The sequence below is a fragment of the Hippocampus bargibanti genome, linkage group LG17 (assembly GCF_051943395.1).
Source record: "Hippocampus bargibanti isolate YZ-2025 linkage group LG17, ASM5194339v1, whole genome shotgun sequence".
Lineage (NCBI taxonomy): Eukaryota > Metazoa > Chordata > Actinopteri > Syngnathiformes > Syngnathidae > Hippocampus > Hippocampus bargibanti.
This window is the reverse complement of record NC_142750.1, coordinates 793,433-818,816: the sequence shown is the minus strand read 5'-3', so window position 1 is coordinate 818,816 and position 25,384 is coordinate 793,433. Positions and strand designations below refer to the sequence as shown.

Genomic DNA, 25,384 nt, shown 5'->3' with positions numbered 1-25,384 from the left:
CTGGAGCGCCTTATAATGTGGTGTGCAGTATATTTCGAAAACTTCTATATATTTATATGCTACGCAGTATTTGGAAAACTAGTTTTTGGTCATTGAAGGTGCGCCTTATACTCCTGTACGCCTTATATATGGAACATTTTTGTTAATACACATTCATTGGGGGTGCGCCTTATACAGTACTCCGGTGAGCCTTATACACCGGAAATTTCATTAGTGTAATCATCCCTTTTGTTGTTGTATCCTTGTTTTTTTCTTCCACTGGTTATTATTGAGTCATTTGGGAGCTGTATCCATGTTTCTTTTTTTATCGTTTTAATAATCCTCGATATCCAATTCCAATAAAACGTGGCTACTGTATTTCACCGGGAAACTAAAACACACCGACAACAAAGCTCTCTCAAAATCTTCTACTTTATTCAAACTGCAAAAAAATGCAATAAAAAAAGGGATGTTGAATTTATTGCTTGTCATTCTTACATTTGGGATTACTGCAGGGGTGTCACACTCCGGTCCTCGAGGGATGGAGTCTTACATGTTTTCCAAGTCTCCCTGTTGCAACACACCTGTTGCAACACAGCCTCAGGTGGGTTGCAACAGGGAGACTTGGAAAACATGTAGGACTCCATCCCTCGAGGACCGGAGTTTGACACCCTTGGCTTAAAGTGATGCATAATCGGAAATCCTAAAGAAAAAGTGGCTAGCTAGTTGGACACACAAAAAAAAAACTACTATAAGTAACAGACACGCATACACACAGATTTTGTGAATATATGAAAAGAAAGGAAAAAAATATACAAGTTACAGTAGTTATTAGGAAGACTGGGGCAGTTTAAGTGCATCTCAAGCAAACAAACAGCAGTGCACATTTGTTCCATCCGCTTGCCGGATAACAAACCAAATGTAAGATTGGATCACATTCTTCGATTAGGAAGAAACATTTTGAGCTAAACAACTTTATTCTGGACACAAAAATTAACTCATTCACTGCCATTTACAAATTTATTTGGGAATTAATAATATGACGTAGAACGCCATTTCACAATTAGTATGCGTTTTGTTTTTTTCTTATTTGGGTGCAGATAAAGTGCTGGCTTTTTTTCTTTTCCACAAGGGGGCAGCATTCCCCTCTTTTCCATGCTAGCGCTTTGTCGCAGCTTCAGCTGTTGTTAAAAGTGCGATATAAACAAATATGTATGTATTGCATTGTCTTTTGGACAGCCACCCTCATTTCAAGATCATATAACTCCAGACCCATATCATTTAGGAATTAACTCAGACCTCCGCCAATGTCTTTCCCTTCCACGAGGTGGCAGCATTTGTTGCAGCTTCAACTGTTGTTAAATCACTGTATAAACCAATACGTATGTACATATTGTATTTTGTATATCTGCCCCCATTTCAAGCTCAGATAACTCCAGATCCATAGAACTTAGGAATTAACCATTTTTTTCTGCTAAAAGAACACAGTCTAAGGTTTCTCACGCTGCATGGAATGTTTATGTAGTCCATAAACTCAATATTTTCTGGGTCCTACAATTCGAGCGATAATGACAAAAACCCTGGCCTCTATTTTAGTCACACAATTGAGTAAATATTGGTAGTATTTTTATGATAACAAGCTCTACAAAAAAAAACAATTTTTACAAGACGGTGAGTGTTTACTAAGTTGACCAAAAATACGAACCAATGAGCACATGGTGGATGACTTTCAATTAAATATTTGCACCGAGTTGCTTGCGCAAAAGTCACCTAATTACAGAACAACCTTCAGGGAATCGCGTCCCCCAGAAAGAGTCGTTATAATGAGAGAGTCATTACAATGCAGTGAGACCTTGGCTTACGAACTTCCCAGACAGAGTGTGTAAGGCGAAAAGTGTGTATCTCAAAAAAACATTTCCCATAGGAAACCATTAAAATGAGAATAATCCGTTCCCAGGTCTCCATAAAATATAATTTTCAACTAAATCAGCCTTAAAACTACACACAGCATAGCTTATCTATGTATAATAAATGTGCTATTGTATTGTAATGAAAGAAATACACTGAAAATGTACTGAGATGACGTGGGGGGGCGGGGCAGTGGGGGTTTCGTATCGTCCTTCTACGTTTTGGGGTTTGTTTGTTTCTTCGTGGGTTTTTTAATGCATATTTTTTGCAAATTGTCTGGCAGTGAATGAGTTAATAGGCGATAAGGAGGTGGAAACGACAAACATTTAAAAGATAAGTGCTAGTATCATCACAGGAAAACATTTCCCTACATAAATAAATAAATAGATAAATAAATAAATACAATTGAAAGAGTGAAGAAGAAAAAAAGACATGTATCGATTAATAAGTTAAAGGGGCTTGGCTGTCACGTGAGCGTTTGTGTACCGACTGAGTGTTGACGTCATCCGCGGGGAAGGCGAACACCCCACCCCCCGGAGACACCCCGAGCAACGATAAACACGCACCCTGTGACCTAATGACATCAAAACATGCATTCAAATGTGAAACAGGAAAAGGAAAAGGCATGCTTTGCTTTCAACATTGTGTGATGTCAGCGCCGTTGTGGGGGTGAGAAGCCGTCGAGTCGTAAAACGTCTCCGATTTTGGCGTTATGGTAAACACGGGTTATTCCTGCGCTGGGAAAAAAGCTTTGGTTGTTTTTGGTCACCATTCCAGGCAGTGCATTTACTCCCCCTGGGATGTTTGCTGTATTTTGGGGTACTGAAATATGTCATTTCCGGGGGGAAAAAAAAACACAATATCGTGCACGGCAGTTTCAATAATGAGACTCAAAGAATGGCTTCTAGATGAAAAATGTAGCGGATTGTTTTGTATTCTTCTTCAAGATGACGTGGCGTCCATATTGGAAAACATTTTCATTGCCGATTCTTCTCTAAGTATAAGGTGACCCCAAAAAAATGCGTACCCATGAAAATGTCAATTGTGGCTTTGATTAAAAAGCGATTGATTTCAAATTACAACCACAGATTATTCAGTTTTTGGATGAAAATGCACCAGAATTTCAGCTATTTCTGACAATCTTTCGTCAATTTATGAAAGAGGAGTGTCTCAAAGTGATTGACAACTTTGTCAAACGAGCACAGGTTCGCTTGCAACAAAATGGTCGACATCTTGGGAAAGCCATAAAATGACAAAAAACTTTGGCGCTTTGAAAAATCAAATACGTAAGAAGTCGTTAAGCACCACAACTCAACCCGTTCCAGCACCAAGTTTGTTGTTTTGGATGGAAATGTGATGTTATATATCTTCATGAAATTATTACATGTGAAAATTATGCGGATTTAGGGGATTGCAATAATAATCCAGCCGATATAATCGTCAGCATGGATGCAAATGACCATTTGCAACCTTTAAGGCATCACGTCAGCCACCAAATTCCAGACTCTGTTTACATTTGAGTACAAAAAAAATTGTAACAAGTGTTAATTGTAAAATCGGAACGTCACGGTGTGCCTCGCGGTTGCACAAGTGTTTTATCGTCTATGGAGACATCAAGTACGAGTATAGCATAACGATAACGGGTGGCAGTCAGGAAAACGTGTTCGTGTGTGCGTGCGATCGGGGATGTTATACATTCGCGGTGAGAGGTCGTGAGGCAGAGTCCTGGGGGTCAAAGGTCACAGAGGGGTGGAATCTGCGGGTCTGCGATGCGAGGGAATGTGAAGGCTACAGAAGGATGCACTTTCCTTTCTCCACCCACGGGTTGTTCTTCATCAACTCGGGGTTCAGGAAAGGATCCTCCGGGACGCCATCTTCTATCCACTTCACCAAGCTATAAAAGAGGGGTAGAAAAAAAAACGTTTACATTCCACGGCTACTTTATTAGCGCAGTCCATCTTGAACGGACTTGCCGTCCTTTCCATTTATGGTCATAAAGTTGTTGTTTTTTTCAGTCAGTCAAAAGGAACTCACTCTGTCACCGTTTTGGAGGACTTCTCTCGTTTGAAAGCCAACTGGTACTTGAGGCTCTCCACCTCTTTCTTCATCTGGGGTAGGTCCATCTCGTCCATGATGGCGGCCGGATTTCGGGACTCGTCTCTCTGTACGCGGTCAACACAACAGTGGCAAGATGTTGTCTACCTTAAGGAGGAAGAAAACAAAAATTAAAAAAAAGGAGGCCGGCAAATTTATTGAGCACAAACAATATCAGACCAACACACTTAAAGGACAAGCGACGCCTCCGGACAAGTTGTGTCCATAATTTGTAAAATGGCTTCAAATGACTTCTACTGAGCGTATTTCACAAAGATTCCACCGCATATAGCTATACTTTACGTTTTAAGACTCACGCTGAATATTCAGGAAGTCTTGTTTTTCAGTTGGTGACAAGTCCGTACGTGACGTCACTGAAGGAACGCCCCTGACCGAAAAAAGGACACATTGTAGCAGTCCTTCCATCACGTCAATGCATTTTGCTGTACTTTGTTTGGACTGAAAACTTTGTGTAGCACCAAAAAGAGGCAGAAGAGGGCGACAAACCTCCGTGTAAGGAATTAATCAGCCTGTGGAAATGGGCTGATTAATTCCTTACACGGAGCTTTGTCGCCATTTTCTGCCTCTTTTTGGTGCTACATTTCCCGCCCCCAGATACCTCAAAATGGCACGGAATAAATTCTTTAATGTATGCTTTCCTCTTCAGAACTATTTGAATCATATTCATAACTTGAGTAACAAGAAAGATTATTCTCCGAATCTGGAGCCATTGTTTTGATTCTCCAGCAAGGCAAGACGTCTTGGGGTGACGCCACGAACAAGGGGGCGGGACCTTCTGAAACTCGCAATATCCGGGGTCATTTTGTAGTAGTTTTGGGACACTTTGAGTCATTTTTATTGGTATTTTGCATTTCACCAAAAATATCATACTGTGTGTTTGGGGTATTTTAGATGCTATCAAACGTTTTTCTGATGTCAGTTAGGAAACAAAAAAGTGATGTTGGTTGTCCTTTAAACTGTAATGTATTATTATTACGCTGGATCACGTCGGGGTCACCAGTGTAGCAGTTGAGGAAGGAGCACACGCGACTGAATGTAGACACGCGTTTATTCCAACGGCTAACAAGTGGGTCTAACTCAAACATGGAAAAACGCAGTGAAATATTCGGATCATAAACACGCCCCCTGCTGTACACCTGCTGGGCAAGATGCCTGGTCCTAGTGCCCGCCACAACAGTATATATTTTTTAAAACGTGATAACCAGCGAACTTCTCAGTGTTATGGTACTCGGTACTCGTGTTTTGTAGCTTTGGTCTGACACCCAAGCACATTTACGGTCAGCCATGGATCCATATTTTCCTATTTTAGCTAGCGGCGTGACCCAAAAACAAACCGACACCTCCCCGCTTCAGATTGATCACTATCCGAACATGCTAACATGCTAGCAATAGAAGACTCGATTGTGAATTGTCTTGCCGCACACTGCGTATTTTGCGACAAAAATAGCTCAAGTGGCCGTTGGACTCAAAGTTCCCATGGCAGTATTGTCACTTAGCACTTTAGCGGGCGTTGATGGTGGCACTTTTGTGCCGCCTGCCGTCCTTCACGGTTGCCTACTCATGGAAAGGCTGCTGGTCTATTTTTAGTCCTTGCAAAGGGTCAAATCAGGAATCCACCCAGCCTTTTTTTGATTTGCTTTATTTTATTGTTGCGACTTGAAAAATCACAGGAAGTAGCACGTCCCCGATAAGTCCAGCGCCGTTTTGATACGGACAAAAAAAAAAACGCGGGATTTTATTGGCTGATTAATGTTCTTGCTGAGCCAACGTCGCTACATTCATTTTGTGACGTCAAAGCCATTTAAATTGGTCTCCTTGAATGTCACTGACAAAATGTGCGACGTTTTAACTCATTGATTGCCAGACATGTGCCCACAAAAATGCGTCCACTCCAGTGCCAGGGTTTTTGTCATTGTCAAAAAAAATCCCAGAGGTCTGACCAGTGCTTTTTCTGCACCCAAACAAGAAAAAAAAGCACATTCGGGAATAGCGCTCTGTCATATTTTCAATTCCCAAATCTATTTGTGAGTGGCAGTGAATGAGTTAAGTGCAGCGCTAATGCAGATGAGCAAACCAAGGCCTACATGTCTCGCGCTTTGTCAATATTTCCTCAGGGGGGGGGGGGGGGGGACGGGGGGGGGGGGGGGTGTAGGATGGTAATTTTATTGAGGTTATGTAGGTCGCATAGCGATTTAGGCTAAAAGCATCCAGAGATTAACCTCTCACCCCCCTTCCATGTCACACTATTAAACTATACACGTGCACGTGCGTAGCCATCTTGGAGTTCACGTGCCAATCTGCAATGACTCTCATGGACAAAAATAAGAGGGGGGGGGGGCTTAAAGGACAACCGACACCTCCGGACAAGTTGTGTCCATAATTTGTAAAATGACTTCTACTGAGCGCATTTGACAAAGATTCCAGCGTATAGAGCTAGATTTGACCTTTTTAGACTGGCGCTGAATATTCAGGAAGTCGTTTATAAGTTGGTGACGATTCCTGACGTGATGTCACATCAGGAACGCCCCTGACTGAGAAAGCGACACACAATGCATTTTGGGTACTTTTTTCCTCTAAAAACACTGTGTTGATGGCGAAATTAGAAGGAAAACACGATGGTGAATCGTTGTGTGTTGCACCAAGACTACTATTTGATACTAGTTGACACAAATTCCCAGCAGCCGAATCAGCCCATTTCCAACGGAGCTTGGGCGCCATCTTGTGAATTTTTCTGGGACGCTACATTGGAGTCCTGATGGCTCAAATTGATACGGAAGGACTTCTTTCATCGATGGCAAACATTTATGCTTTCCTCTTCAGAACTATTTGAATCATATTCATAACTGGATGAGTAACAAGAAAGCATCTTCTCCCAATCTGAAATCTCTGAAGCCATTGTTTTGATTCTGGAGCAAGGCAAAGACGTCCTGGCGTGACGTCACGAACAAGGGGGCGTGACCTTCTGAAACTCGCCATCTCTGAGGTCATTTTGAAGTCGTTTTGGGACACTTGATGTCATTTTTATTGCTGTTTTTGCATTTGACTAAAAAATATCAGCCTGCATGTTTTGGGCTATTTTAGATGCTATCAAACGTTTTTCTGATGTCGGTTAGGAAACAAAAAAATGGTGTCGGTTGTCCTTTAAGTGCTCCAAGCATGCAACGGGGACGGACGGAAAAATAAAAAACGTGAAAACGAGGCAGAGGAGATTGCCGAAAAGGGAAAAGAAAGTGAGCCAAAAGCCTCGCTAGTGACTGCATTGTAAATAGAGACTAAAAATAGAAAAGAAACGAGGCAACGCGGCAACGCGGCAAAGCGGCAACGCGGCAACGCGCCTCCTCACACCGGCGGAAAGTGAGAAGATCGACAATAAAAAAAAAAAAAAGCTCCTCAAAGGGATGCCAACACCCGCCGCTGCCGGGACACAACTTGACGCCATCGCCACGGCAACTGTGCTAGTCGATCGGGAGGGCCGATCAATAAGCCGGATGGAATAGGAGCTAATCAGTGTTACCCTTCTGCCACGTTGATTCAAATAAAAAACAAGAAAATATACAGTTGGTTCCATATTTCCATCGATTAAAGGAAGCCAAATTAACTCCACTCCAGTGCCAGGGTTTTTGTCATCGTCACTCCAATTGCATGACCCACAAAATATTGAGTTTTAGGACTAAATCAACATTCAATGCAGCGTAAGAAATCTTAAACTCTCTTCTTTCATTAGAAAAAAAGAGAATTCTTAAAAAAAAGAGTTAATTCCTAAGTGATATTGGTCTGGAGTTATCCGTGCTTGAAATGGGGGCAGCTGTCCAAAATACAACACAATACAATATGTATTGATTTATGGGATATAGCGCTTTAACAACGGTTGAAGGTATAACAAAGCACTAACATGGAAAAAAAGGCTAATGCTGCCCCCTTGTGGAATGGAAAAAAATATTACCAGAGGTCTGACCAGTGCTTTTTTGGCACTAGCTGAAAGAAAAACCAAAACCCCCCAAAAATTGATAAGGACAGAAAATGGTGGGCAGGGTGGGGGGAGTCCAGTGATACCTTGGCTTACGAACTTAATTGGTTCCCAGACAGAGTGTGTAAGGCAAAAAGTGTGTATCCCAAAAATTAATTTTCCATAGGAAACCATTAAAATGAGAATAATCCGTTCCCAGGTCCCCATAAAACATCATTTTGTAATTTTCTAAGCCTTAAAACTACACAAAATATACCTTATTCTATGTATAATAAATGTGCTATTGTATTATAATTAAAGAAATAAATTAATCAAGTGGTTTCATTGACCTTTGTGATGGTCTACCAGCAAATTTTAGTTCTCTGACGAAGCCTCTCGGATGAGAAGCCAAACATCTGGCGCCTTCAAATTATTTTGTCTCCGGACAAAATAGCGCAAATTTGAAGCTCCAACATGGTGGTCATTCCTTGTCTAAAATACCCCCAAGGACAAAGCAAACGATCATTGCGATCAATTCCCCACGATAACCCCGCAGGAGGAGGGGGTCAAAGTGCACAATCAGACGCTTGGTTGTTACCTCAGTGACGTGACGTGATGCGACGCGCCGCCAGAGGCTGTTGCTCTTCTCAACTGGAGAGGATGCAAATGTCGCGGCGTACCTCCTGCTGTGAAATCGGGTCCAGCGGTGTTTCAAATCAGATATCGATCCCCAAAAGGAGAAAACTGCAGTCGCCGGCAGAAACGGACGATCGCCAGCCGCGTGAGGAAGGCCAGAGTCGAGGAGAAGGAGGAGAAGAGTCGCTGGGAGGAGGACGAACGAACGAACGAACGAACGAACGAGGAGGACAATTCTTTTGATTATGAAGGTTTAGGCTGGAGCGGCACGAGACTAAATGGGAAGGACAGGAAGTGGGACACTTTGCCGGCTGGCGTGCGGAGAACGCTCCAATCTGACAAATGCACTGTGCGGCTGCGGGGGGGAACCTTGTCACAGAGACAGAGAGAGACGGAGAGAGAGAGAGACAGAGAGAGAGAGAGACGGAGAGAGAGCTAAAGAGACACTCACTGGAGACAATTTGAGAGGCCATTTATCAATGTGTGTGTGTCTGTGTGTGCCTTGCACTCGTGTTGTGTCCTAATATGGCCTCCCAAAGCATCCACTATGAGATTTTTAACCTTCTCCAATCTGAGGACATTTGACATCTACACCAGATAAAAAAAAAAAAAAATCGAGACAAACACAGAGATTGGTCGTCAACGAATGATGGTCATCAAGTCATTCGTTGCGGCAGAAGGCGAGAAATCATGTCGTTCCCGTTTGAAAAAGTAGAGTTGAAAATTGCAAGGGGACATCTTGTCACGGCCGTTTCTCCTCTGGCGACGCCAAAACCCGAGAGATGGACGAGCAAATGTCTTGTCAAGACAAAACACCAAAACAATTTACAATGATACGATACCTCAGCTTACAAAACACTTTAGATTACAAACTTTTCGCCTTACAAACATTAAATTCACGAGAATATAATCTTGGACTAGTTTCCCACACCCCATTTCTTTCAGTGCAGACATGGTTTGTTATCAAGTGTAGTACTTTTACACAAACGAAGTGTGTGTTTGTGTGACTTAGCGTCCCAGTAGCAGTATGCTAAATCGACCATCGCTACGTGTGGCTAAGGGTGTTTCTGTGTTTTCTAAGCAACGTTCTCACTCTACAGAAGAGGTTGAAAACTTCTGTTGATTTGGATGAACGAAAAGCAACTAGCAGTGGACATTGTGAGTGAGGGTATTATCACAGAGAAAGCACTGCAACTTCACTCGGATAGCATCAAGAGGCAAGGACATCAACGACCATCACAAAGGTCAATAAAATGACTTGATTATACAGTATAGTTTTTTTATTTAATCAGTTTATTTCTTTATAATACAATAGCACATTTATTGTACATAAAATAAGGTATATTTTGTGTAGTTTTAAGGCTTATTTAGCAGAAGTTATGTTTTATGCTGATCTGGGAACGGATTATTATCATTTTAATGGTTTCTTATGGGAAAGAAATGTTTGGCAGACTAACTTTTGGCCTTACACACACTTTTCTCTCATGGTCACTTTACAGTCACAGGATAAGCTTTTGTCTGGGTGAGCAGCAGCAGCCACACGCGCCAACGTTCACTGAACCCGGAAGTAACTCAAATAGATAGAAACCTTGCTAGCTAAGTTAAGGTTCGTTTTGGTCCGAATCCGAAAAGCACCGTTTGATATTTTCTCCGCCTACCCAAGCCTTATTGCCACCACCCATGTGGACTGCAGATTGAGGCCCACCACCGGCAAATTTTAGTTAGCTGACGAAGCCTCTTGGATGAGAAGCGAATCATCCGACACCTTCAAAGAAGTCCAGATGACGGCCGAAGAAACCTTTTCATTGACTAAACCTTCACGCGTATATGAGATAATGCTGCAAAAGTGATGACTCTGAGGCAGATGCGCTAGCCGCCATCTTGCGGCACTTTAATACAATTCTTTCTCCGCCGCCATATCATGTGACCATCACACGGATCGGATTGGAACATGTTGAACATTTTGGGAAACTTAGCTTAGCATATTGTCAGTTTGTCAAATATAGACAAATATAAATAATATAATATCAATAAATATCGACAAAAAGAGCAAAAGTGTTTGTGTGTCGGACCTGATTGAGTTTCTCTGAGTATGTGCAGAAGGATCTTGTCAGTAGTGCCCCACACAAAGAAGATAAAACGCCTAATGGCTTCAGCTTCCTCTAATGGAACGCTCAGTGTGCAAGCGTGTATGTGTGTATACGTATGTGCACGAGAGCTAGCATGATTGCGTGCACGCGGATGGCTCAACAAAGCTGCTGCATTCAATGCATCTCTTATTCATGGATGCATTACAGCATCCAGCCCCCTCTCTGCTCTGCTTTTCTATTTACGGCTACTTGGCTCCGTCTCGACGTGCAGAAATCCACTCACACACACACACACACACACACACACACACACACACACACACACACACACACACACACACACACACACACACACACACACACACACACACACACACACACACACACACACACACACATATATATACACACACACACACACACACACACACACACACACACACACACACACACACACTGATTCCTGTTTCAATGGTTTAGTCAGGACCGGATAACTCCAGATAAGGCATGAGGACCACCGTAGCTGATCAGTTTAGAGAAGAACTAGTGTTCCATTTGAACACTAAATGCCTGTCGGCCCATTTCCCACTTCAACTTCTTTAAAAACAAAGAAATAAAAAGTGGACTTGAAACTGAAATAACAACAGGAGTGAGGTTTCTGAATGGGTACATTCAAAGTCCTCACCTCTGTGGTAAGTTTTGTTACATTATTGTTTTACTTCTTGTGGTATGAACTTTTTCCTCTTATTAACCACACATACACACACACACACACACACACACACACACACACACACAAACACACACAGTGAGTAATAAAGTGTGTGTATTCAAGTGAAATGAAAATACACACCAAAAAAAATCATTTTTGGGTCATTTTTTTCAACATGAGGACGTTTCTGAAACTTTAACAGATGCATATATAGAGTGCAAATTAAACCTCACCCCACCATGGCGATTTAGTGAAGGGGTTTGCAGTCTTCCCCCCCTTTCAAACCATCTATTTTCTTTCGCTAAGATTCAAACCTCATTGTCGTCAAATGAGTGGTTGCTAGCTTTTAGGTGTATGTACTGCAGATTGAGGCTCACCACCAGCAAATTTTAGTTCGCTGACGAAGCCTCTTGGATGAGAAGCGAAACGTCCGACACCTTCAAAGAAATACAGATGACGGCCGAGAGCTTACATAGACGTGTTACATTATCTAGACAACACATATTTGCGTTACATTTTATGTGAATATTCGATAATATTTTATATATATTTTTTTGCACGTACGATGGACATTTGAAGCCGGTTTTGAAAAAAAAAGTACAAGGATGTTTCAAACCACTGCTTCCATAATTGGAAGATAGTAAAACAGCGCTCTCTAGTGGACTATTTACACTGCACATCTCGTTGTTGACCAAATGCAGTTTTGTTTAATTGTTCTAAATGTATAGAATTATGTAATTATAAAGACGTTACTTGGGCTTGCGAGCTCTCGTTTGTTCATTTTATTTATTTATATATTTGTTCATTTTATTTTTATTTTGGTTCTGGTCCTTTGCGCATCATGGTTCGATTCTTGCCAGGATCAACGAAAACGCCTGGTCGGAATGTTTGCCGACTGTAAAGTCACTTTATTTATTATTATTATTATTATTATTATTATTATTTGCGCTGAGCTGACAGCTCCGAATCGAATGACGTTTACGCGAAGTCGGTTATGGGTAATGTAGTTTATCCACCGAAAAGCGTTAACAATTCAACAAACGAGAGCGCGCGTTACACTACATTTCCCAGTGTGCTTTGCGGCGTCGGTAGACGAGCTTGCTTGTCAAGCGTGAGCTCGACGCCAGGGAGGGGGCGGTGGAAAAAAAAAAAAGCAATTTAGGAATTCGTCTCCAAACTTGGAGCGTCGCTGTTGCTGAAACAATGGTATGTGCGTTTATTCAACCGACATTCAAAAGAAAAACACGATCCCGCTAGTTATGGGAAAACAGCATCTGTCTGTTTTCAGCGTGCGAAGCTAATAAAGAGATTGATCTATGGTTGTGATTGCTAGTCGAAGAAAATAGCTAACTTGCGCTAGCCAACAAGCGCGCTCCGCTAGCGTTAGCTATTTCGTCATTGCAGTGGGAAAAAAACATTAGCTTTCCAAAATGACAGCTGATAAAACCTTGCTGTTTGTGTTACAAAGATCCATCCCTTTTCACATGCGGAAACGTGTGTTAAAAAAAATCACTGACATTTGCTCAAGTGTCAGAATCCAACTTTGCATCCGCCCCCCTTTTTTTGGCTGACTTTGCCCTCTTTTGACGGACATTTTCTGGTTGTGCAAATACGACGAGTGCAATATCCTGGTTAGCATTTGGAGCACATCTAGGTCGAGAAATACTTCATCATTCAATCATCCGCTAAACTACTTTAGCTTTTGGCTTTAAGTCGAATTTACGGAAGAGCACTAGAGTCAGGGTGAAAAAAAAAACATTTTTTTATAAATGAGGCAAAATTTGCGAGTTTCAAACTTGCAAATTTGCTAGATTTAAAGTCACAAATTTGCTATATTCAAATTTGCAAATTTGCTAGATTTAAACTCACAAATTTGCTAGATTTAAAGTCACAAATTTGCTAGATTTAAAATCACAAATTTGCGAGGTTAGAAGTCATAAATTTGCTATTAAGTGCAGTTATACACACTGTCATCAAAACTGTCATTTTCAAATCTGTTTTTTGTCATATAGCTCTTTCATTCCCATCATATGTTCCATACATTTTTATTTACATTGTATTTATAAGCGTTCTAACATTTCATATATTTTTTCGCCATGTGTGGTTCCAGGAACAAGCTACTATCCTCCAGCTACTTTTTGTGTGCGTCAAGTAATGAGCAGCAGCAACCCGACGAGTCACCATAACAGCTAATCCAGTAAAAAGGCAAAAGTCACAGCGACCATTCACAGCACAGCCCATTCATTCCCGGGCGGGGGCTGACTCGGCAAACGGGGTGAGACTAAATAGATGCACACCAGTCATTTAATACGCTTACAAATGTAAACAAGCACACTTTCGATTGACATTTGTTTTGCTAAATGCAATGTTAAATCACAAATAAAGGACAACCGACACCATTTTTTGACATCAGAAAAACGTTAGATAGCATTTAAAATAGCCAAAACACGCAGGCTGATATTTTTAGTCAAATGCAAAACACCAATAAAAAAATGACTTCAAGCGTCTGCCACAAAATAAGATCGAAACTGGTGAGATTCAGAAGGTCCCCGCCCCCTTGTTCGTGACGTCACGCTAGGATATTCCTTCACAAACTGCCTTGCTCCAGAATCAAAACAATGGCTTCAGAGAGTTCAGATGCTTTCTTGTTACTCATCCAGTTATGAATGTGATTCAAATAGTTCTGAAGAGGAAAGCATAAATGTTTGCAATCGATTAAAGAAGTACATCGGTATGAATTCGAGCAGTCTGGACTCCAATGCAGTGTCCCAAAAAATGCACAAGATGCCGCACAAGCTCCGTTGGAAATGGGCTGATTTGTCCGCTGGGAATTTGTGTCAACTTACACCTTTTTTATGCGTGTTACCGCAATTGGCTGCGACACACAACGATTCACCATCATGTTATTGATGTCGTTTTCCTTCTAATTTCGCCATCAACACGGTGTTTTCAGACAAAACTAATTACCCAAAATGCATTGTGTGTCGCTTTCTCGGTCAGCGGCGTTCCTAACGTGACATCACGTCACGAACTCGAAAACAAGACTTCATGAATATTCAGCGCCAGTCTTAAAAGGTCAAATCTAGCTTTATGCGCTGGAATCTTTGTCAAATACGCTCAGTAGAAGTCATTTGAAGTGATTTTACAAATTATGGACGCAACTTGTTCGGAGGTGTCGGTTGTCCTTTAAGGAAAATAAATGTTAGTTTGACCTTAGGCTTCTGCAAAGCAGGATGGAGGCTTCTTTCGGCCCGACCTTCGCAGCCGTGGCTGCAGGAGCGAAAGGTGAAGCGCCGATGACATCATCAATAACCATTTGTTTTTGTCGTTTGTTCATTAATGACAAATATTATTTGTGTCTTTTCAACAGAGACATCCACCACTTATAAACAACATCGAAGAACTCCATCTTCCTCCAGTACCTTGAACTACTCTCCTCGAGATGACGAGGATGGAATGGTGGTACTTTTTTGTGTGATGATATGCATTTTAACTAATAAAAAAAGTGACACAGGGTCCACCCCAGTGCCAGGGTTTTTGTCATTGTCACTCAAATTCCAGGACCCACACAATATTTGACTTTTAGGATGACATAAACATTTAATACAGCGTTCAAAACCTTAGACTCTCTTCTTTCATCAGAAAAAAAGAGTTTATTCCTAAGTTAAATGGATCTGAAGTTATCTGAGCTTGAAATGCGGGCAGCTGTACAAAATACAATACATAAAATGTATTGTATTGTATTTCTTTCCGCCTTACACACACTTTCTGGGAATAAGTAGTTTTCAAATCTGAAGTCAAGAATAATGACTTATTGTGGTTTACATCCAAAAATATGACATTTTGGTGAGGATTTTAGCGAGTTTGATTTGCTTTCGTGGGCCGAAAAACATTGATGTGGCGGGCCGGATTTGGCCCCCGGGCCTTGACTTTGACACCTGTGCCTTAGACCCTCTTCCTTCAGCAGAAAAAAAACAAGTTCATTCCTGAATGATATTGGTTGATATCGCGCTTTGCAAACAGCCTGAACAAAGCGCTAACACGGACAATAAAAGCAAATGCTGCCCCCTTGTGGAAGGGGGAAATCACCAGAGGTCTGGCCAGCGCTTTATCGACACCTAAACAAGCAAAAACAAAGCCCAAATTCGGGAATGGCGCTCTACGTCACATTTTCACTTCCTGAATAAATTTGTAAATGGCAGGAAATGAGTTAAGATCAAACCGCCTGCGCGAAATCTGAATCCTGATTATCTGACACTTTCCTGGATTGCCCTTTTTCTTCCAGCCGCCCATCGGTACCCCCCGAAGGTCGGATTCGGCCATCTCAGTGCGATCTCTCCATTCCGAGTCCAACATGTCCCTGCGCTCGACTTTCTCTTTGCACGAAGAGGAAGAAGATACGGTGGGTCCAACTTGTGTACGTACGTCGCATCTTGTATGCAGCCGCCGTCATACAGAAAATGTGCAGCATCTGTCACCAGTCCATATACAAACAAGAAAGGTGAGAAAAAGGATAGAACACAGTGAAACCTGGACTCGTTTCGACTTTATTGATCATTCAAAGGCAGAGTGTAGACTGCAAGGTTAAAATATCCCATCAATCAGGCTCCACAAATAAGCCATCAGTTCAATTTGAAATGAAAAGACAAGCAAGGGAGCCGGCTATCAATCAACTTTCGAGTGTGTCTGCCTGCATCTGGTGCAGTTGCAGTAGAGCTCTTTGAGACACTTGATGCAAAAAGCTATCCATTCTATCAAGCCATCAACAACCATCACAAAGGTCAATAAAATGACTTTATTATACAGTACAGTTTATTTCTTTCATTACAATATAATAACACATTTATTATACAAAAACATAAGTTATGTTTTCTGTATTTTTAAGGCTTATTTAGTTGAAAATTATGTTTTATGGGGACCTGGGAACGGATTATTCTCATTTTAATGGTTTCCTATGGGAAATTAATGTTTAGAATACACACTCGCCTGACACACACTTTCTGGAAACCAATTAAGTTGGCAAGCCAAGGTATGACTGTAATTAGCGGTAATCTGCAATATGAGTGCGCAAAACTGTTTGTTTTGGTGTTTTGGTGCATCCCTACCAGCAAGCGTATTGTTTCCATATGCGATATCAAAATTTTGCGGTCTGTGTTGATGCGTAGGAGCCTCAAGTATTTGCCGAACAGCCATCCGTCAAACTGTGCTGCCAGTTGTGCTGCAACGTTTTCAAGGACCCCGTCATCACCACTTGTGGGGTGAGTTGACTGGTTTTGTTGACCATTTTGGACCCTTTTAAGGCTATTTCCGCAAGGCTATTCCCGCAAGTTGTTAACAGTGTTGGTTTAATTTTATGAAATAAATCCTACTCATCAACTGGAGAATTAATATCAGTTTGGTTAGCTTGTTGTCTTTTGTCATTTCTCGAAACAAACTCATGGAATGTATTTTTTTTTTTATCCCAGCACACCTTCTGCAGACGATGCGCTCTGACCTCAGGTGAGTTTGAACGGATGTGACAAAAAAAGTGGAACTGAAATGTCATTCTCAAGTACCGTATTTCCCGTTGTATAAGGCGCACCCAAAAAAGCCTTGATTGACTAGTTTTCCACACCCCCATTGTTTGAGTGCAGAAGTAGTTTGTTATCGAGTGGAGTACTTTTGCTATTATGGGACCAAAAAGACCCCACCACAGGCTAGTGTTAAGCCAAAGAGGACACTAAAGAAAATGATGGTCGAGCAGAAGAAGGAGATCATCGAAAAACACCAAACAAGGTGTGCGTTTGTGTGACTTTGCGTCCCAGTACGCTAAATTGCTACGTGTAGCTAAGGGTGTTTCTGTGTTGTCTAAGCAACAGTTTCAGGCAATAGAAGAGGTTGAAATTTTTTTGTTGATTTGGATTAATGAAAAGCAGCTAGCAGGGGACAGTGTGAGTGAGGGTATTATCGCAGAGAAAGCACGGCAACTTCACTCGGATATCATCAAAAGACAACTCCATCAAAGACCATCACAAAGGTCAATAACATGACTTTATTATGCAGTATAGTTTCTTTCATTACAATACAATAGCACATTTATCATACATAAAATAAGGTACATTTTGTGTCGTTTTCAGGCTTATTTAGTAGAAAATTATATTTTATATTTTTAACGGATTATTCTCATTTTAATGGTTCCCTATGGGAAATAAATGTTTGGGAGACAAACTTTTCACCTTACACACACTTTCTGGGAACCAATTAAGTTTGTGAGCTGAGGTATCACTGTATTTGGAAAAGTGTATACATTTATAGATTATATTTGGGGGAAAATTGTCATTCATTGGGGGTGCGCCTTATACGCCAGAAAATACGGTACTATACCGTAAGTTCTATTTGTTATTGACGATTGCCCACCCTCCCTCGCAGACAAATGTCCGGTGGATGCGGCCAAGCTAACAGTCGTAGTCAACAACATCGCAGTCGCCGAGCAAATCGGCGAGCTCTTCATTCACTGTAAATACGGCTGCAGGGCCACCGTCGGGGGCGGGGCCTCCAACGCGGCGGTGGCGGGCAAACCCGGCCCCTTCGAGGTGGACCCGGTGGGCTGCCCTTTCACCATCAAACTATCCGCGCGCAAGTACGAGGCGCCTCGACCTTTCGACCCCGTTTTCGCTACCCGTCTCTCCGTGACCCCGATTTTTTTTTTTTTTTTTTTTTGTCCCGGCTCAGAGAACACGAAGGCACGTGCGACTACCGGCCCGTTCGCTGCCCCAACAACCCCTCGTGCCCGCCACTGCTCACCATGAACTTGGAGGCCCACCTGAAAGAATGCGAGCACATCAAGTGTCCCCATTCCAAATACGGGTACATCTTCAAACCGACAAATAACTCAAGAAGCGTCATGGCGTCCGGCGCGGTCACTTGCACTCATCTGGCTTGCCAACAGGTGCACTTTCATCGGGAACCAGGACACGTACGAAACACACCTGGAGATGTGTAAATTTGAAGGGCTGAAGGAGTTTCTGCAGCAGACCGATGACAGGTCAGCACACCCGATCCACAGGCGCAAAGGATGCATGCGGGCGCGCAACTTTGGATTGGACCCCCTTTTGGATTCAACTTTGTATTGCATTGACCTCGATTAGTCTCGTAGTGGAGAAATGTCACATTTCACAGCAGCAAAGTGATGAAAGGAAAGGAAGAAGTAGAAAAAACAAAATACCGGAGCTGCTGTAAAGGCAGCCACTCTCACGGTGGCCATCTTGACGTCAAAACACCAACAAAAACTAAATAACAATACAAACAAAGAGACAGAGAGTCATTCAATCTTCAGCACATGCTGTACCCTCTCTGTGACATGAAGCGGTTCTAGATGAAAGAGGAGAGGGGGGACGTCGTGGTGTAATGTGCTACTACAAGCTAAATGTTGAAAGCAAACACGAAGCGGTAGCATCCATTGACGAAAATAGATTGTGGCACATCTCCTGTTCCATGTAAATCCGCTTCAAGTCCAAGCCGCGACACTTCCACATAAATAATAATAATACATTACATTTTAAGCGCCTTTCAAAGCTCTCAAGGACACTTTACAGTCACAGACAAGCATAAGTGCTATCATAAATAAAATACAATCACAAAATACAATACATTACAACACATTGTAAATCCACTTCAATTCCAAGCCACATTTTCAGACACAAGGGGACCAACTGTCTTCCTTTATGAATTCCGCAGATGCATCCCTTCACTCAGACACGCCTATGAAGTGGTTTTGTTCTAGCCACGCCTGACCTTTGACCCCCCGCCCCATCAGGTTCCATGAGATGCAGCTGACTTTGGCCCAGAAGGACCAAGACATTGCTTTCCTGCGCTCCATGTTGGGAAAACTTTCCGAGAAATTAGATCAGCTGGAAAAAAACTTGGAGCTCAAGTTCGGTAAGCATCCAACGGAAAAAATAAAGATGTATTTATTTTTGAGTTTTGACGTTGCATAAATTAATAAAGCCCTTTGCGTGCTTCAGACATGCTGGATGAGAATCAGAGTAAACTCGGCGAGGACCTCATGGAATTTCGCAGAGATGCTTCCATGCTCAACGTGAGTACAAATATAACTAATTTGGGGGGGGGGGGGTTCCATGAAGATCAATCGATCTGATTTTCAATGATCTGTTCCTTGTGTTCCCGTAGGACGAGCTGTCCCACATCAACGCTAGACTCAACATGGGAATCTTGGGCTGTAAGACTCACTTTCCTTATTGATAATGGTGTCTTTCCTTCACTGCTAGGCGATGAGCAAAAAAGCTAGCTAGCCACATAGCTAATAGATATACAGCTAGACAGCTTGCGAGCCAGCTATATAGCTAGCTAGCCAGTGAATAAATAGCAAATAGCTAGCTTTTAGTCCTTTTCATCCAAACGTCAAGTCGACTCAGTGACCTAGCTAGCTACAAAGCTAACTAGCTATATAGCTAATAGGTATACAGATAGATAGCTTGCTAGAAAGCTAGCTAGCTTTTAGTCCTTTTCATCCAAACGTCAAGTAGACTCGGTGACCTAGCCAGCTAGCTATATAGCTAATAGATATAGATAGCTTGCTAGCCAGCTAGAAGACGAGTTAGCTTTTAGTCCTTTTCATCCAAACGTCAAGTAGACTCGGTGACCTAGCTAGCTAGAAATGAGCTAGCTAAAAAGCTAGCTAGCTATATAGATGGATAGCTTGTCGTCTTTGCGCTGTCCCGTTTTAGTAATCTTTTTTAAAAATTGTCTACTCTTTTTTTTTGTAGCCTATGACCCCCAGCAGATTTTCAAGTGCAAAGGCACTTTTGTGGGCCACCAGGGACCCGTTTGGTGCCTCTGCGTCTACTCCACCGGAGATTTGCTCTTTTCGGGCTCCTCAGACAAAACCATCAAGGTTAGCAAGTTGAGCGCCGAATCGTCGAGGAAGGCGCGGAATCACATTTTCATTTTTGGTGTTTTCAGGTCTGGGACACGTGCACCACCTACAAGTGTCAGAAAACCCTGGAAGGACACGACGGCATCGTGCTAGCGCTCTGCATCCAGGGGTAACTAGCGTACTAGCTTATACGCACGCTCGCGTCCACGCGACCCGCCTGATTTTAACCATCCCTTACCCCGTTTCCATAGAAACCGCCTCTACAGCGGCTCCGCCGACTGCACCATCATTGTAAGGACCATTTTATTTTTTTTCGCCTGAGCGAGCTACCTATTTGCTATCTATTAGCTATATCTAGCTCACTAGCTAACTATTAGTTATCTCTTAGCTAGCTAACTTTCTATCTATTTGAGTTAATCTAGCTACCTAGCTGGTTATCTATTTGCTATCCATTAGCTATCTGGCTAGTTAGCTTGCTATGTAGCTGACTATTTATTAGCTATATGGCTATCTAGCTAGTTAGCTAACTGTCTAGCTGGCTATCTATTAGCTAGCTTTCTATCTGAGTTACTTCTGGGTTGAGTGAACGCTGGCGCATGTGGCTGCCGCTGCTCACCCGCAGAAAAACTTATCCAGTGACTGTAATGTGACCTTGAGAGTTTTGAAAGGTGCTTAAAAATGAAATATTTTATTATTACTATTATTTGTCTCCATTGTTTTGCCGCCTTGGCCTTCTCAAAGCGTGCGCATTGGGTTATTGATTGATTGATTTTTGCGTAGGTGTGGGATATCCAGACCCTGCAGAAAGTCAACACCATCCGCGCCCACGACAACCCGGTTTGCACGCTGGTCTCATCCCACAACATGCTCTTCAGCGGCTCCCTCAAGGCCATTAAGGTACGGCAACTAGCTCTCTATTCGCTAGCTATTCGCTAACTATTAGCTATCTGTTCGCTAGCTAGCTATTAGCTTGCAATCTATTTGAGTTACTTCCGGGTTGAGTGAACGCTGGCGCGTGTGGCTGCCGCTGCTCCCCCACAGAAAAAAACTATCCTGTGACTGTAAAGTGACCTTGAGTTTTGAAAGGCGCTTAAAAATGAAATGTATTATTATTATATAATTATTATGTATTATTATTATTATTATTATTATTATTATTATTATTACACTTCTATTACACTTTTTTTTTTACACTTCCCTTTTTCTGACCCTATAAACGTTTTCTTTCTCTCTCTCGGAGAAGCTTCTCTGTCATGAATAAGTCAAACTTAGGTTTTCAAACATAATCCGTTCCAGAAACCTGTTCGAAAAACTATTTGTTCGAAAACCAAAACACCACTTTCCATTATAATCAATGTCTTTTTTTTAATCCGTTCCAAGTCTAGAAAACAATTTTTTAAAGCACTTTTTAACTATTTTACAGCATAAATTTGTGCATAATAAAATTGTTCGAAAACCGAAACATTTCCCATTATAATCAATTCAATTCCCTGTCTGCTTGTTTTGATCATGAGTGAACAATACAAACAGGCCTACTCACAATGAAACGCTACACGAGAATAATGCATCGGTGACAATGAGACGCGACATTTTCAGAAGGGAACTGTCCAACTGCACAAAAATGTTTGCAGGTGTGGGACATTGTGGGGACGGAGTTGAAGCTGAAGAAGGAGTTGACTGGACTGAACCACTGGGTCAGAGCTCTGGTGGCCTCCCAGAACCACCTTTACAGCGGATCCTATCAGACCATCAAGGTATAAACGGGAACTCTCGGCAACATCTCCCGCCATTTTTCTCCTCTTGACCGCTTCCTCCTTTTTTTGCCGGACAGATTTGGGACATTCGCTCTTTGGAATGCGTCCACGTCTTGCAGACCAGCGGGGGCAGCGTCTACTCCATTGCCGTCACCAATCACCACATCGTCTGTGGCACCTATGAAAATCTCATTCACGTAAGAAAACTACAGTGATACCTCGGTTTACGAACCCCTTGGCTTACGAACATTTCGGTTTCCGAACGTTAAATCGATGACAATTTTACCTTAGCATACGAACTATTTTTTGGAATACACATGGAGCACCACAATAAGTGATGTGTCGTTCGCAAACGAGCCCGTTCATCTAACAAGAAAATGACAGCCGACTCATTTTTGTTCTGTATTCTCCGCCCCCAGTCTGTAGACTGCAAGGTTAAAATTCCCATCAACCAGGTTCCATCAAGTAACCCGCACAAGCCATCTGTACACTTGATGCAAAAAGCTATCAACCCAGCTAAACAGAACACAATTGATGAGGAACTAGGTAAAATGATGGCAGAGAAAGCACGGCAACTTCACTCAGAGGCAACCTGGAAGTTTGTCATCCATTGATGATTTCATGGCTAGCCACGGATGGTTCGAGAACTTTAAGCGTCGTACAGGGATTCATAGTGTCCTTCGTCATGGTGAGGCAGTCAGTTCTGACGATCAAGCTGCCAAAGCTTACAAGGAATCATTCCTCAAGATGGTGAAAGAAGAAGGCTGCGTTCCTCATCAAGTGTTTAATGCTGATGAAAGCGGCCAATCCATTCCATCAAGCCATCAATGACCATCAAAGGTCAATAAAAGCACTTTATTATCCAGTACAGTTTATTTATTTAATTATAATACCATAGCACATTTATTATACATGAAATAAGGTATATTTTGTGTAGTTGTAAGGCTTAGAAAATTAGAAAATTATGTTTTATGGGGACCTGGGAACGGATTATTCTCATTTTAATGGCTTCCTATGGGACATTATTTTTTGGGATACACACTTTTTGCCTTACTCTGTCTGGGAACCAATTAAGTTCGTAAGGCAAGGTATCACTTTACAACTAAATTCACCGCTGGGCGATTTTGTGCTTGAGACCAGTGAGATGTCCTTCCTGTCCAGGTGTGGGACATTGAGTCCAAAGAGCAGGTGAGGACCCTGACGGGTCACGTGGGGACAGTTTACGCCCTGGCCGTCATCTCCACGCCCGACCAGACCAAAGTGTTCAGTGCCTCCTACGACCGTTCACTGAGGGTGCGCAACGACGATTTAGCCTTTGAGGTCCTCCAAAAATACGAAGCTTCAAGGCTTTGGTGTGTCTTCAGGTGTGGAGCATGGACAACATGATCTGCACCCAAACCCTCCTCAGACATCAGGGCAGCGTCACGGCTCTGGCGGTGTCCCGAGGTCGCCTTTTCTCCGGCGCGGTGGACAGCACGGTGAAGGTAACCCCCAAATTTGACGTCTTGGCGACAAATGCACCCACGCGCATTCGTTCCTTTGACCTTTGACCTTGGTCTTCCCAGGTGTGGACATGCTGAAGGAAGAAGCATCCCTTCGAAGAGCTTGTTTGTTTGCCGTGGGCCGGAAATGTCGCGCGCCTCCGTTGCCACTTTTGTTTGACTTCACAGCCGCATTCCGACGAGTATTTGCCGGAAGGTTCTTTGACCTTTGCGGCCTCCAAGGTCACCACCTGAAGGTCCTCCATCATCTCATCGCATTGTGCATTATGGCAAGCTGGCAAACTGAATGTTTCGGGCCCGGATTTGGAGCGCCGCGCCGTTTCCTTCGACATTGCAGCTTAATCAAAAAACCGCCAAATGGCTTTTTTTGGTGATATCTTCAATAATTTCTTGTTTACATTATTTCATAAAAGCAGATTACAGTTCAGGGAGACTTAAAGGACAACCGACACCATTTTTTCTGTGTCCTAACTGACATCAGAAAAAAAACGTTTGATAGCATCTAAAATAGCCAAAATACGCAGGCTGATATTTTTTAGTCCAATGCAAAACATCAAGAAAAATGACTTCAAGGACAACCGACGCCTTCGGACAAGTTGCGGCCATAATTTGTAAAATCACTTCTACTGAGTCTATTTGACAATTATTCCACGGCATATAGCGATATTTTACGTTTTTAAGACTCACGCTGAATATTCAGGAAGTCTTGTTTTTGAGTTGGTGACCATGATGTCATGTCAGGAACGCCCCTGACCGACAAAGCGGCACACAATGCATTTTGGGTACTTTTTTTTTCATCTGAAAACATCGTGTTGATGTCGAAATTAGAAGGAAAACTACATCAATAACGCTATGGTGAATCGTTGCGTGATACTAGTTGACACAAATTTTTCATGTATGCTTTCCTCTTCAGAAGTATTTGAATCATATTCATAACTGGATAAGTAACAAGAGAAGATGCTTCTTCTCCCAATCTGAAGCCATTGTTTTGATTGTAGAGCAAGGCAAGACGTCCTGGCGTGACGTCACGAACAAGGGGGCGGGACCTTCTGAAACTCGCCATTTCCAAGATCATTTTGAAGTACTTTTGGGACACTAACTCATTTTTATTGGTATTTTGCATGTGACTAAAAATATCAGCCTGTGTGTTTTGGGTGTTTTAGATGCTATCAAACGTTTTTCTGATGTCAGTGAGGAGACAAAAAAATGGTGTCGGTTGTCCTTTAAATCCTGAACCTGCGCAGACTAATGAGACACACAAATCTCATTTTGTGCGTCTTTTAATGAGTGCCATATGCAAAGGATTCAAAGAGAGGATAAATTCCTCCCGATTGTGTCGATAGTATATCATAAGATTTTTGTATGTGTTAATAATCAGCAGGAAGTGACATCAGATTCGTAAGAAACTCGCAGAAGCCAATACGGACAAAAATGATGAATAAGTGCCCATATTGGGCTGAAAATATAAGCCTGTAGTCATAGCAACACATCATATTTACGAGTAAGGTGCACCCGCCGTACATTTAAACATTGTCAAATGTATTTTGCTTTCATGTTAGGGCACATTTTGAACCACTACGTATGAGATTTTATGTAAATGTGTTATCGTGTATGGTTACATTGATCATCGATCAATAAAACGGTCGTACGCATTTGAAGTGGAGTCACATTTTATGACTGTAATACCTGTTCGGATATGTTTTTAAATTCACCTGCTTTTACACTTTGCACCATGGGAAATGAGTCACCATCGTACATTTCATTTATCAGCGCCTTTCAAAACTTTCAAGGTCACTTTACAGTCAGAAGTTTTTCCGTGAGTGAGCAGCGGCAGCCACACGTGCCAGCGTTCACTCAGTCCGGAATA

At 42.2% G+C, this 25,384-nt stretch overlaps 2 protein-coding genes across 8 annotated transcripts; one reads left to right on the top strand and one right to left on the bottom strand.

The window, feature by feature from the left end:
* Nucleotides 1–393: 393 nt before the first annotated feature.
* Nucleotides 394–9,752, bottom strand: gng13b (guanine nucleotide binding protein (G protein), gamma 13b). 2 transcript variants are annotated; one of them, XM_089019305.1, is made up of 3 exons: nt 8,547–9,752; nt 3,922–4,085; nt 394–3,781 (listed from the first exon to the last, which is right to left on the bottom strand). In XM_089019305.1, the coding sequence occupies exons 2-3, from the start codon at nt 4,017–4,019 to the stop codon at nt 3,676–3,678; spliced, it is 204 nt and encodes a 67-aa protein (XP_088875431.1). In that variant the 5' UTR covers nt 4,020–4,085; nt 8,547–9,752; the 3' UTR covers nt 394–3,675. The 2 variants fall into 2 exon arrangements, with proteins under 2 accessions (XP_088875431.1, XP_088875429.1); XM_089019303.1 differs by having other exon boundaries at nt 3,922–4,089; nt 8,547–9,735.
* A 2,722-nt stretch (nt 9,753–12,474) lies between these two features.
* On the top strand, nt 12,475–25,175 carry traf7 (TNF receptor-associated factor 7). Of its 6 annotated transcripts, none has more exons than XM_089019081.1 (22): nt 12,475–12,592; nt 13,497–13,661; nt 14,619–14,671; nt 14,757–14,845; nt 15,672–15,788; nt 16,552–16,644; nt 16,852–16,885; nt 17,795–18,005; nt 18,098–18,232; nt 18,315–18,410; nt 19,182–19,303; nt 19,390–19,463; nt 19,556–19,604; nt 20,152–20,279; nt 20,348–20,430; nt 20,513–20,552; nt 21,042–21,158; nt 21,893–22,015; nt 22,093–22,212; nt 23,177–23,308; nt 23,380–23,499; nt 23,581–25,175. In XM_089019081.1, exons 3-22 carry the CDS (start codon nt 14,620–14,622, stop codon nt 23,593–23,595), a joined length of 1,950 nt encoding a protein of 649 aa, XP_088875207.1. In that variant the 5' UTR covers nt 12,475–12,592; nt 13,497–13,661; nt 14,619; the 3' UTR covers nt 23,596–25,175. The 6 variants fall into 6 exon arrangements, with proteins under 6 accessions (XP_088875207.1, XP_088875205.1, XP_088875206.1 ...); XM_089019079.1 differs by having other exon boundaries at nt 15,672–15,803; XM_089019080.1 differs by having other exon boundaries at nt 14,757–14,848.
* The last annotated feature ends 209 nt before the right edge of the window (nt 25,176–25,384 follow it).